This window comes from Sturnus vulgaris, chromosome 4 (genome assembly GCF_052056855.1).
Source record: "Sturnus vulgaris isolate bStuVul1 chromosome 4, bStuVul1.hap1, whole genome shotgun sequence".
NCBI classification, from domain to species: Eukaryota; Metazoa; Chordata; class Aves; order Passeriformes; family Sturnidae; genus Sturnus; species Sturnus vulgaris.
This window is the reverse complement of record NC_142246.1, coordinates 64,039,869-64,052,870: the sequence shown is the minus strand read 5'-3', so window position 1 is coordinate 64,052,870 and position 13,002 is coordinate 64,039,869. Positions and strand designations below refer to the sequence as shown.

Genomic DNA, 13,002 nt, shown 5'->3' with positions numbered 1-13,002 from the left:
ACTTTCGTCTTTCTGCCTCAAATTTACTCAGCAGTTTCCGTAGACCGCCATTCTTAAATCCTTGGAAATGTGCTGCCGGGGCTCCCACGGTGATAACATCATACAGAGCATCTGGAATGGGAATGGAGAAACACAGCCATTTGAATGCTCCTACTCCCAAGTCATGGCAACACTGTGACATCCAATCCACACAAAGTAAGGACAAGTCTATATCGTTTCCAGGGAATAATTAATAATCCATGTCCCAAGAAGGCCCAAGAGCTAATCAATCTTTCCATACAGCCACCTGCACACTTTAAAAATTTCATCTGATTTATGGCTACATCTAAATTATGTGCTGCAGCGTAGAACAATATTCCAGCTCTGCAGTTTACAAAGCTGCCAAGTAAATTGGCCCATTGTGTATTTCACTTTATTGCCCCTTTCATTATTTAACTTGTAGTCATGTTGAGATGCACAAATTCAAGCATTTTAGAGTCAAAAGAGACCATTATGATGGAATAGTCTGACTGAATAATAGAGGCTACAGAATTACAGTTAATGATTTCTGCATCAAGCTTATGTCTCTTGGCTGAGTGAAGGCATCTCTTTGTTTAGGCATCCAATCTTGATTTAAAGATTGCAAGTGACAATGAACTCACTGCATTCCCAGAGAAGTCAATCCGACTAGTAAAAATCCCTACTTCTTTTCTAGCTTCAATTTGTTTAGATGTAATGCTAATGTACTTTCATATATAATGGTGTTTAATGGTAAATTGGAGAGCCCTGCTCTATGACATACACTAACTTTTTATATATGTTTATGAACTCAGACAAAATCTGTTGTTCTCAGCTCAGAGGCTACCAGAATAGGCAAAAACCATAATACTGAAATTCTTGCTGAGTAAACAAACTGTTGTCTCTGTCTGTATATACTTAATGTCTTATTACATAGGGGATGAACTTTTTGTGTGGACATGTGCTTACAGAACTGGAGGTGAAACATCATTTTTAAAGAAGCTTGTGACTGATTGTCAATATAGAGATGAAGCTTTAATTACATCCCACACCACAGTCATTATTTCTTCAAAGTTTAAATTTACGTTTACACTAAGTACCTGTTTTGTACCTGAACTTACTGGAGGTATAAAAACACAGTTTAGAATGCCTTACTCTTAAAATGTATTTCTAAAGGGAACATTGCAGGATGTTTTTTGAGAACTGTTCTATTCATCAAGGAAGTTTCCCATGTAAATTAAAATCTAGTCCTCCCCTAAAATAGAACTTTTATTGCATTCTGATGATAAATATCCCTAGAAGCAAGAACACTGTACAAATGATTCACAGTTAATGAACTATGCTTTACTTCCCAAGCTGAATCTCAGAACATATTTGCTCAAATTGATTTGAGCTCTAATGAGTTGGTGACTTTTCAATATCCACTTAAAAGGAGAAGTGACATAATTTCATTAGCCTAAGGTGAGCTTCAAGATTCTTAAATAGCCCATTCTTTCAGGTCTTAATACAGATTTATCCATAATACATATTCTTCGGCTATTAGAGCTCCATTGGTACTTGACAATAAGGAGTTCTATTGCTTAAAATCAAGATAAGAGATGAACTCATCAGGGTTCTGAATATGTTTAGAAAGATAACTCATGAAACGACAGGAAAACATTTAAAAGACTAAACGCTAGTTCTGACTTTTAAAAATAGACACGGCCCTGTTTAGAGTTACTTTGTAAGGGGGGGGATTTATCCAGAAGGAAGCCTTTTTTCAGCCTGTGGTCTCTCCTCAGCATGGTCGAGGAGCAGCTGTGTGAGGCAGAAACGCACCGAGCACAGCTGAGCACCTGCCTCACACAACCTCCATGGACGGGAGAGCGAGGATGGCAAAGGATGAGGAGCAAACATCCACGCCTGGCGATGGGCACAGGGCAATCTCACTCCACTTCCCGGAGCACAGGGCAGCAGAGAGGGCTGCAAGGCTTGGGAGGAATGCCTTGTGACGTGCTCTACTTACACATCAGTGGAGCTCCTTGGGAAGGACGTGCAGTGTCAGCATCAGTGCACTGCCACAGGTGTGCTCCAATAACTCTCAACCATCAGGGAAGAGCAGGCTGCTGCTGACACCCCTCTGCAGTGAAGGCAGAGCTTAAAATGCAGCAGAGCTCCACAGGAGCTGTACCTTATTGTCAAGAACAGCTCAATCCCAATTTTGAGTCAACCTGCCTGCCTCCACAGGAGGCAGTCAGTGTCTCAAACTGGCCGGATGCAAAACAAAGATCACTTCAGTTCACCAGATCTATTTAAAACAAGCACATATTGCAAACAGGAACAAAAGCAAAGCTATGTCAATATATAGATTTAAGCTCTCTAGTATGATGAACAGAGCACAGTGTGGTGTTTATCAAATGGATAGGGATGCCATTGACCCATAGGGAAATAGCATTTTTCTCAAAGCTATTCCTACTGAAAGTTTAAGCACACTTTCTCTGCCATATCAGTACCCAATAACAACCCAAATCAAAGTTCAGGAAAAGTAAACCTGTTGTCATACATGTCAAACACAAAAAAGCACATACCAATGTCTATATAAAATAGATGGGATTAAAACCTATCCTCCATTCCCAAAATCAAGATATGCCACCTCTATGAATTTTTATTCTGCCCCCTCCACTGCCATTTTCCTGGTTATATTCCAGGTGTCCTCTGATATATGCCAAGCAAAGCATGAGCTGAGAAAGAACAACTTAATATCTAAGTGCTGCCTACTCCAGATTGATTAGCAATTGGTAGAAACTGTTCAGACTGTATCTATCTAATACAAGACACAGTGAACGTTCATTAAGTAATAGACACAGAGTTTTATAATTTCAAGATCCAAATTTAGAAAACAACTCGAACAATTCTAACATTTATCTCTTTCTGTACCCTTTTAGATTATGGATTAACCATGCGCCCCAAGCAAAATGGTTTTGGAGAAGAAGGGGGAAAATTCATAAAAAACCAAAACAAAACTCCAGTACTGTAAAAGCTGCGGGTGCTTAAGTAAGTCACATATTTCATTCCACTTTTTCTTTAGCAAAATAGATATACAGTGTCCTGTTCACAAAGAGGTTTTTCTTGAAAAGACATAATATTAAGCTTCTGACCACCATTACAAACCTAAAAATGCTTTTGAGTTAATTAATTAACTTCAAAACATTAAATTAAAATCTCTGCTGTCACATTATGTCACTATAAATCCCCATCTTGTTGAAATGTTTGGAGGCACAGTTTTTTAGTAAAAGAAATTACAAAATATTGAACCAACCAGTACCTAACAGATAATTGGAAGTCCCTGTGTTCCAGTTTGGAAGTGAATGAACATCAGCCTCACACAGTGTAAAACAGGAGTTTTAGCACTGTTTGTACTTACTGTTTTACAATCTTAGATTCAGAGTGTCTTAATAAGGCAAAAACTTTACAGAACATAATTTCTGTGTTTGTAGTGACAGCAAATTTAACAGATCTCAATTTATCAACAAATTATTCACTGTGCCATGATTTGGTCATATATATGTATCAGTATAATCTTTGCTCTGTAAAGGAAGCTGCTAAAATCATATGCAAGCAGCAACAACACAATTCTGTGTTAAAAAGAACCACAGATGATACAGAAAGTTGTTCCCCTTTCCAGGAGATCTTGGAAGTTTGCAGTATTTTCAACGTAATCAGTGAGGTATTTGCACTTAACACTGAGAAAATGCTTGCATGGGGTAGGTGGGCATGACAGGGTAGCACTGTATAAGCTGATTTAGAACCAATCAGTTCTGGGCTCATTATAACTTCCTCAGAAATAGGATGAATTAAATTTAGAAGTAATACTGTCCTCTATGGAACCATGCATCTCCCATCACCTGAGCTGGTGAGCTCATCCCAGCAATCTCTGGGAGGAAAAGTATTGTATTGTGCTTTATCACTATCTCTGCTGCCAAACTGGTGGGGGGTGGGAAGAAAAGCCACCTTAAAAGAAGAGTATTAAGTCTGGTTATTACAGGATTATGGATCACAATGAAAAATTAAGTGGTTGCCTGAGAAGGATGTGAATCTTACTGAGCATTGTGCAGTGTGTCACTACCAATCATGACAGTATTAGTTCTGCACTGCTACAACAGAATATCTTTAACCTTGCATAGGTTACCAATATATTTCAGTGAGCATATATTCTGCATTTACTTATTTGCTTGAAGTGTCATAGGAACAAAATGAGCAGGTCTCTTCAATGTATTTTTAGAAAGGAACTTAAAAGAAATTTAGTTAACTACCCCTTAGCTTTCCAAGATCTGCAGTAAGATCTGTGGCATCAGAAGATGAGGCAGAGAAATTCCTTGCACAGCTTTAGCTCTGGACTCGATTTCTAAATTTCAGTGTAACTGTATTTCAAAGCATTGTCATACTTGGGGAATTCCTTTACCTTTCAATCGAGGACTATGCACATGCATTCTTTGCAGATGAAGATTTATTGGGATGAATTCTAGTGTTTTTTCTCCTTTGCTACAGCTTGACTTAAAGGAAGAACCTGAAAAACAAAAGTTTAAAGAATCATTGTCTTAAGCACCCAGATGTTTTTGTATTCCTTTCAAAGTGAGGACGATACTTGTATGTCAGGAGTCATCTTTAATTGAATTTTACTGTGTAATTGTAGGTTACAAGATGAAAGATTCACAAACTGAGTCTCAGCATGTATCCATATGGGGAGCAACAAAACAGCTTTTAATTCACAGAACGATCCAATTTTTTATTCTAAGAGATAGATACCTTTCCCTGCTGTCTGAAAACAGTCTGCAGCCTGCTGGAGAAAATGTAGTAGTTAATGTTCATTATGTTTATTCTGTGCTAAAACCACAAGGATACAGAGCTATGATGGCACTGCATTTTTCCAAGTAATGTTTTTGTCTTCAAATAAAAGTGTTATATTGAATAGGCTATGCATTCTTCCTAGAAAGCTCAAATAAAGAAACACAAACTATCTTAAGGAAAGCTTTATATTAGTTCACAGGAGGCATGATACCTTGGAAAAACAAACAAAAAAAAAAGATTAATGCGGCTGCACATTTCATAAGTATGACATTATGAGTAGTTTCATGGAGTGTAAAGGAATATAATTAAATTGTGACAGTACGAAAACATAATTTTCCTGGACATATTTGATACAGAATCTGTATAAAATAAAAGGGTATAATTAGGAACGAGAGGTGGTCTTGTCTTCTAACTCAGACAGCCCAACATTTACCTAAGTCACTTTGTCAACACCCTATCATTTTGCCAACTATTAATTATTAAAACTAAAATCCCTCTAAATCAGATAGAATTTTAAAATAAACTTTGTCAAGGTTCAGCCTTTTTTTGAAATAAACACACAAAAAGGTAAAGGAAATATTTTAAATTGTTTTTTGCTTGCTCAGTCAAGACTTGCTCGTGTTTATCTGTTGAAGCTGCCATAATTTCCAGCAGGACTAAGCACTGAGCCTGCCAACATAAACCACTCTGCCAGTGGGCACCAATGATGCTCCAGACCAGCCAAGCCTGCTTAGGCTGCTCCCTAAGCTTTGGAACTTAAAATAATAATTTAACACATGTGAAGAGCAAAGCTAGTAAGAAAAGCAATTTACAGGAGTCAAAATTTCAGATTAGACAGGAAACCCAAGGATGCAGATTGAAATCAGCAGCTTTTGATGATGCAATGTGAAACCTGCATCTGAAAAACACAGGCAATTAGGGGAGTAGCCAGGGCAAGTCAAATTATCAGAAAAGAAATGAGAATACTGCAGGGAAGGAGTCTGTAAGTAATTTGGAAAGAGAACAGAAAGGAGGCACATTATTTCTGAGAATTCAGCTGAGACCAAGTTCAAAGCTTAGGGAATGATAACTGGACCTGAGACAAGGAAATACTGGCTGAGCAAGGGAAGCACAAGATGACAGCAGATGGAAAGGACAGGTGAAAAAAAGAATAGGAGGGAGAAGAGCCTGCTCTCAGGAGTAAACTTCTGCCCCAAGCAGGAGCACAAGACCTGCAGCATTGCTGAGTTGTGTTTTTCCTTTTTTCAGGGGAGATCTGTGAAGCAAGTATCCTTTCCCACCCAGTGCCAGAAAATTTCTGGATAAGGACCACTCAGCTGCTCTCAGTTACTAGATTTGCTCAGGTATTAAATCCATGCAGTGGAATTAACATCTCCATCTGCATTTACCAATAGCATCCATGCCATTAAACTAACTTTAAGTATAGTCTGTTTTTAAGTAACTTGGTAAGTTTTAAAAATTAAATTCCCTCAATTAAAATAGTTCTTGTTATAATTGTTGCAAGATCAAATTCTTCAAAGTTAGGAAATACCAGACTATAGATGCAACTTTCATGTGACATCCACCTGTGAAATGGGCTTCAATAATGTATCACATATCAGCTTTCACCAGTTCATTGAATGTTCAGTGTCTTTGCTGCTCATTTTAGAAGCAGTGATTCACTATCTTGTTTTCAATGTTTATTTCAGTATTTATCCAGGATTTAAACATGTGGCTCAAACCTCCCTCAAAGTCAAAGTTGTTAATTTCCTCAAACCTGTCTACTATATACATGCTAACAGCCTCTAAGGGCTTTACAAATTTTTATAAAATAATTTTAACAGGCTGAGTTGTAATTTCACCCATCCTAATGTCAGAGAATAAACATTTAAGAAACAATGCATCAATATAAGATATGGAAGAACTTGTCCAGCAAAACACTCATTATAATGCAACATCACATTCCATTTTGGAAGCACAGCTCCCACTGGGCTGAATTGCATCCATAAGTACCAAGCACTTCTGCAAAACAACTTGTGTCTAGTGCCAGGCTTCCAAAAAACAGGACAACACACTGACCACTTCTCAAGTCTGACTTGTCTACATAGGAACTTTGTGACAGAGGCAGGGATAGTATTCAGTTTTAGAAAACAATATTCAATTCCCTAAGCCTTGGCTTTTTTCCTCCTTCTAGGGCTGGATGAATAATAGACTTTTCAGTCTGATGACTGAAACAAAAACAAAAGAGTAAATTGAGGGGTAAGGAAAATCATTTGGGGATGATTTCAGGTCAAACTGTAGCAAACAAATAATTTTTAAAGCTCCACTCCCTCCCAATATCACCAGATCTGTGGTTTAGACTCACCTGAAATGATGGGGTTTTTGTTACCTAACCCTTATATCTTCCTGGTATGTTTCCTTACAATAAGAATGCTTTAAATTCTCTAAAATTCTCACATTACTGAGGATAAAAGTGTTTGTCAAAACAACTCAAATTTGAAATAGTCTTAACTTTCTTAAACCTTCATTTTCAATAAATATACTGCCAAACCAAAATTGCTATCTAACACCAATGTGGTCTCCTGACACTTCCACAGCAATCTCTAGATTTCAAAAAGAAATTAAGTGGCCTCCTAACAGCCTTCTCCATTAAATTCCACAGTTTGGTTGAGTTGAAGTGGGCATCACTCAGGAAGTCCAAGGTGAGATTGTGTTGGTGGAGCATGAGAACACTTTGGAGAAATTTTATTTGCACATGCTGTCTGTCCTTCTGAATACTTCAACCCAAACTCAGGCTATATTCTAAGATGAAGAAAGACACCCGTGCTAGTTAAACTGAAAAGAAACATGTTTTTTTGGCAGACCTTGGCATATGTTGACCTGAATACTCTGAATTAAAATTATGTTCACATCACTAATCTTAGCAATTTCTACTTCATAAATACTTGAATTTCAAGTATCTACAACGTGCTCCCAACATTACTCTTTGTGCAACTACAGCATTAAGTCAAATGTCTGGCTTGCTTTTCTCATCAAAGGCAATGATCTCGTTTTTTGAAGTTATAAAGTGTATTGTTTATAGAGAAGAAATGGACAGATTTACACCTCGTCATTATTTCTCATTTTTGCTACAATTTTTAAGTTGCTTTGTTTTCTGATAAATGTCCCAGCTCTTTTATATGTGCTGGTTCAGTTTCCCACGTCCACTTTATTTCTCTCAAGACTCAATTAAGATAGATCCTTTAACATTATAAACCCTTTTAGAAAGTCGCTTTGCACAATAGAGGTGTTGCAAGGTTTATATTTAATAGATTCTATTGTCTATTTTTTTTAATCTCAAAATGTCCTTTCAATATTTTCCTGCAAGTTATAATTATTACATTGGTTTCTCCATTAACTGTATTTACTGGCTTGCTTATGACACTTTATGGAGTGCTCTCGAGATGTAATTAGCAAAAGATTGAAAATACATATATATATATGATTTAAAACAGAATCCCAGGAAGTGTCATACTGGATTAGACAGTAGTCTGCCAAAATTGGAACTGGAATATTCTGATGATAGTAAACAATTGTAAATACAAGAAATTACACTTTTGCAAACAATATGGAAATTATTGTACAACATTTAGTGCAACACATTACCTTTTTTTTTTTCCCCAACAAATATTTAAGCCATTGAACAAACTCCCAAAAAGTGTACTTTTAGTTAGAGATTGTTTTTTCTTCATACACTAAAAAAGTATTTCTCTTTTTCTGTGACCAAGAACACTATCCTAGAGCAATCTGGTAAGAGAAATATCATGCTCAGTCGTATATTAGGAGATAATAACTAAAGGATAAAAGTACAGTTTTAATGGGAGGCAAAGATGTGTCTCACCTAGTAAGTGCAACAGATTCATGATACTGAAAGCAAATGCATCCAATTATCTATAAGAAGAAATTATTCTTATTTATGTTAGTTGTATTGTTCCATTTCTCTGTACACAAAGTTTTGGTTGGAATATGTAGAAAGCTAGAAGTCATGAAGAAAATACTGCAAATACTTCATAAATATTTGCCAGTTTTTTTCCCCAAGATGTTAGCATCACTTCTACCTCTATTTTCATAAATATTCATAACATACCTTGCTCTCAGAAATATTCTAGTGTTAATCTCTGACATGTGCTGCTATGTCTATATATACAAAATTGTGGGAGCAAGGCCAGAGTGGGAACATCTAATGGTGAAAGTATAGAGTAAAACAGCATTTGCAAGCAATAATGACAGCATGATCATTGAAAACATCTCTGAGATGATGATTGAGAGGACTGGATTAGAAATCTGCCACCAGCAAGTAAGCAGCAATGTCAAAGCCTTTGTTGTAATTCAGAGCACACCTGCCCATTTCCTTATGGAGTATCTCAAACTGGGCAGGGAGAGGCAGAAAGGCCTGCTGTAAACAGAAAACTGATCAAAATACAATGTGATTCAAGAAATTATTCTGGTAGTCTTGTAAAACAGAGAAGAATTATGCAAGTTCCTTGAAAGATTTGTGAACAATCAAAAAAAAAATAAATAAAAGGAAGAAATCATTTGTTCTGCTGACTTTTCATCATCTTTTTGTGAATAAGAAATTCTACAGGAGGAAAATATCAGCTGTCTTTTCTGCACATTAGTCACTGATGCTGTCTTATTCCACTGGCATGTGGACACTACAGTACCATACAGACCCTGACCACAGGATGCTGTTGGATGTTGAGGGAACAAGCTCTCAGTGCATATCAGAATCCAAGACCACCACCTCCACATGAAAGACAGCAAGGCAGCACTTACTGCTCTGTCTAGACTGAGCATATATTTGCACAGCCTGCCCCATATTGATTCTCTGCTTTCCTGGCAGAATATGGACAAAGAAAACACTACATGGAGGACACGCATGGAAATCCCACGAGGTTTAGCAAGACCAAGTGCAAGGTGCTGCACCTGGGTGGGGCAGCCTCTGATATCAACAAAGGATTGGGACGAGCAGATGGAGAGCAGCCCTGCCCAGAAGGACTTGGGGGTGCTGGTGGAGGAGAGGCTGGGCACAATCCAGCCATGAGCACTCAGCCCAGAGAGCCAAATTCCTGTCTGGAATTCAATTTCCCATGTCCTGAGCTCTTCCAGAGCACCGTGGGCAGCAGGGGAGGGAGGGGATTCTGCCCCTCTGCTCTGCTCTGGTGAGAGCCCACCTGCAGGGCTGCAGCAGCTCTGGGGTCCCAGCACAAGAAGGACATGGACCTGTTGGAGTGAGTCCAGAGGAGACCACAGAGATGCTTAGAGGGATAGAGCATCTCTCCTATGAAGAAAGGGTAAGAGAATTAGAATAGTTTAACCTGGAAAAGGTGAGGCTGACCTAATTGCAATCTTTCAGTACATAGAGGGAGCTTACAAGAAAGCTGGAGAGAGATTATTTACAAGATCATGTAAACAGGACAAGGGGGAATGGATTCAAACTGAAAGTGGGGAGATTTGGATCAGACATTAGGAAGAAATTCTTTAATGTGAGGGGGGTGAGGCACTGGAACAGGTTGCCCAGAGAAGCTGTGGATAACCCATTGCTGGAAGCATTCAAGGCCAGGGTGGATGGGAGTTTGAGCCACCTGGTCTAGAAGGTGCCCCTGCCTGTGGAAGGTGGGTTGGAACTTGATAATCTTTAAGGTCCCTTCCAATCCAAACTATCCCATGATAATAAGATTTTTATGTGTTTTATTCCTGCTGAATACACCAGTATTTCATAGCTAACAATCTAGTAAATTCTTAAAAGTTCCAGAAAGGAGGCTACTTCCATAAAACCACAGATTCCTACCTGTATGCTTCCCAAGCTCTGCAAGAGTGTCCTGGTACATGCTCAACATCTGATCACAGTGAGCAATTACACTTTTGCGCATGTTGTCCCAGTGAGGAGCGAGTTCTCCCAGGTCTTTAAGTTCCTGATTCCTGTACCAAAAGGCAAAAAGAGAAGGCACTAATTAATTCCTTGATCCATTAGGATTCATCCAAATTAATCTAAAACAAGTTTGTTACAAAACATCAGGAAGATTTCCTAACTGAAAGAAAATCTGTTTTCAGAATGCTTGCAAGGTCTGCTTTTCATCTCTGTTTTACAAGTGCACGATAAAGAATGTCAGTAGATAATGCAGCAATGTCTGTGTTCCAAACTCATCTGGTATAAATGCAATAGCCTTCAAACTGAAATACTACTTCTTCCACGAAGGAAAGAAGGCTTCCAGGCTCCAGAGAGCTGTGCTGAGAGCAAGTGAATTTTTGTGAAGAGGTATTAAACACCATTGGAAAGAACACAAAGTTTGCTTTTCCCCTCAAAACTTTCAGTTATAGCTGTTTTGATACTCTTTGGATACTTTCATAAACATATTTCTAGCAGCATTTCTACAAAAGCCAGTTTAACCAACACACCAGCTCTCATCACATTTCTTCAGCATTCAAAACAAAACATACACACACAAAAAGCCCCACCAGTCCCCTAAAATGTCATGTCCAGCCTTACAGTGCTCATCACGTCAAAACAGCAGTGCTGTAGTAAACAAACATGCCACTGGAAATCGAAAAGGAAATCCAAAAGGAAATCCTTTAGTAAATTATCAGTTTTCCTGTACACTCTTGAGAGCTGACCTGAGTTAAATAGAGATCATTTGAATTTCCTGCACAAACAAGCTTAGTACCCTGGGCTTTCTGCTTGGTTTTCCCTCTTGCAAAGGAAATTTCTCATGTATCTATCCCAAAGCAGCTTTGTGGGACCTGCTTTTAAGGAAAAGGAAAGATCTTGAGTCATTCTCAAAATATCTGGAATTGTGCAGGAGAAAATGTTTGCAACAACCAGTTTTCCTCATTTTCCTCAGAACATCAAGAAGAGTATTTCACTGCAATTCTCTGAAGTCTCCAACAAGGCTTCCAGAGGACAGCTCTTGCATACAGAAAAATTATGGAAGAAAAAGTAAAAATGGGGGAGAAGGGGCTGAAAGAGGGAGGAAAAGAGCAGTGAGCCCGAAGCACAGGAACACAGAGTTCACTTATGTGAGAAGCAGATCTGACCATTAGTCACAAAGTCTGAAAATTATTTCTTAAACAGAACAGCCACACACTGGTACAGTGATGTTTTCCCCATCATTATCACCTTTGCAGTAGTGTGAACAGTGTTAGAATAAGCTCCATAGGCATAACTGTGCTCCTGGTGTAGAGGACAATCAAAACCAAACAGATTACACTGGAAGCAGAATTAAAGCAATTCATTTATACACATCCTTGAAAATATCAACATAGAAACAAAGATGAACACATGAATTTGTTGAGAGTTTATGTTAATGACATGATTACTTTTTGCCATTTAATTGCTCCTGAAGCTGAACCAATTCAACTTTCCTTCATCAATACAAACCAGCAATGTAGCATAAAAATAATCTGTCATGAAAGGATAAACCCAACATTCTCAATTACCCTTTTTTTGCCAGTTTTTAGCAGCTTAACATGAACCATCCCTTTAAATTAAAATCTTAGGGCTTCCTTCTCAGAAAAACGTGTAAAATTTTTCAGGGTATGCAATTTTGTTTATGTGCAGTGATAATATTTTGGCCCTTAATATTTATGGTGTCTGATTTAATAGTTTTAGCAACAATGTTTGGACCTGGCTGGCTTCCAAAATTTACTACTCCTTCTGTACAGGAATACGGTATTCTATCCAAGAACTATATCCCTGCCTCTATCTAAGCTCATGCCTGGAGCTGTTGGTCTCAAGCTGAAGTTAAAAAACAGCAGGAATAGAAACCTTTTATTGCAGATTAAAACATCCAACCAAACCCAAAAACTTGTTTAACTGGCTGACTATGAGTTAACTTCACTGACACTAATAGCAATGGGAAGGGGAAACTCAAATCCCTCAATATTAATTTTAATAGGTTTTCAAGAAATATCAAATCCTGCCCCCATTACTGGTGACAAGGTTGGTATTTGTTTCTTCTCAGAAACATGTACAAATCACTGAAGTAAAAATTCAGCCTTCAATGTGTTACAAAAAAAGACACATCAACAATGCTTAAAGCAAGAGTACAGTGCTATAGAAACCTAGAGCATAAGCAGCATGGAAACTTTAAAGACTACATTTTATGAATTTTTTTTCATTTTAAAACACAGCAAAACCAAAACCAGTAGAAAACAGGATTA

The 13,002-nt window shown here is 38.0% G+C and overlaps 1 protein-coding gene across 6 annotated transcripts in view; it reads right to left on the bottom strand.

Annotated features, from left to right (window-relative positions):
* Positions 1-13,002, bottom strand: part of INPP4B (inositol polyphosphate-4-phosphatase type II B) — a 294,269-nt gene that overhangs the window by 81,182 nt on the left and 200,085 nt on the right. For all 6 annotated transcript variants that reach the window (XM_088164137.1, XM_088164138.1, XM_088164136.1 and 3 more), the window contains exons 12-14: positions 10,634-10,764; positions 4,439-4,543; positions 3-111 (exon numbers count right to left, since the gene is read on the bottom strand). In XM_088164137.1, coding sequence (XP_088020263.1) covers positions 3-111; positions 4,439-4,543; positions 10,634-10,764 — 345 coding nt within the window. The remainder of the gene's footprint in view (positions 1-2; positions 112-4,438; positions 4,544-10,633; positions 10,765-13,002) is intronic.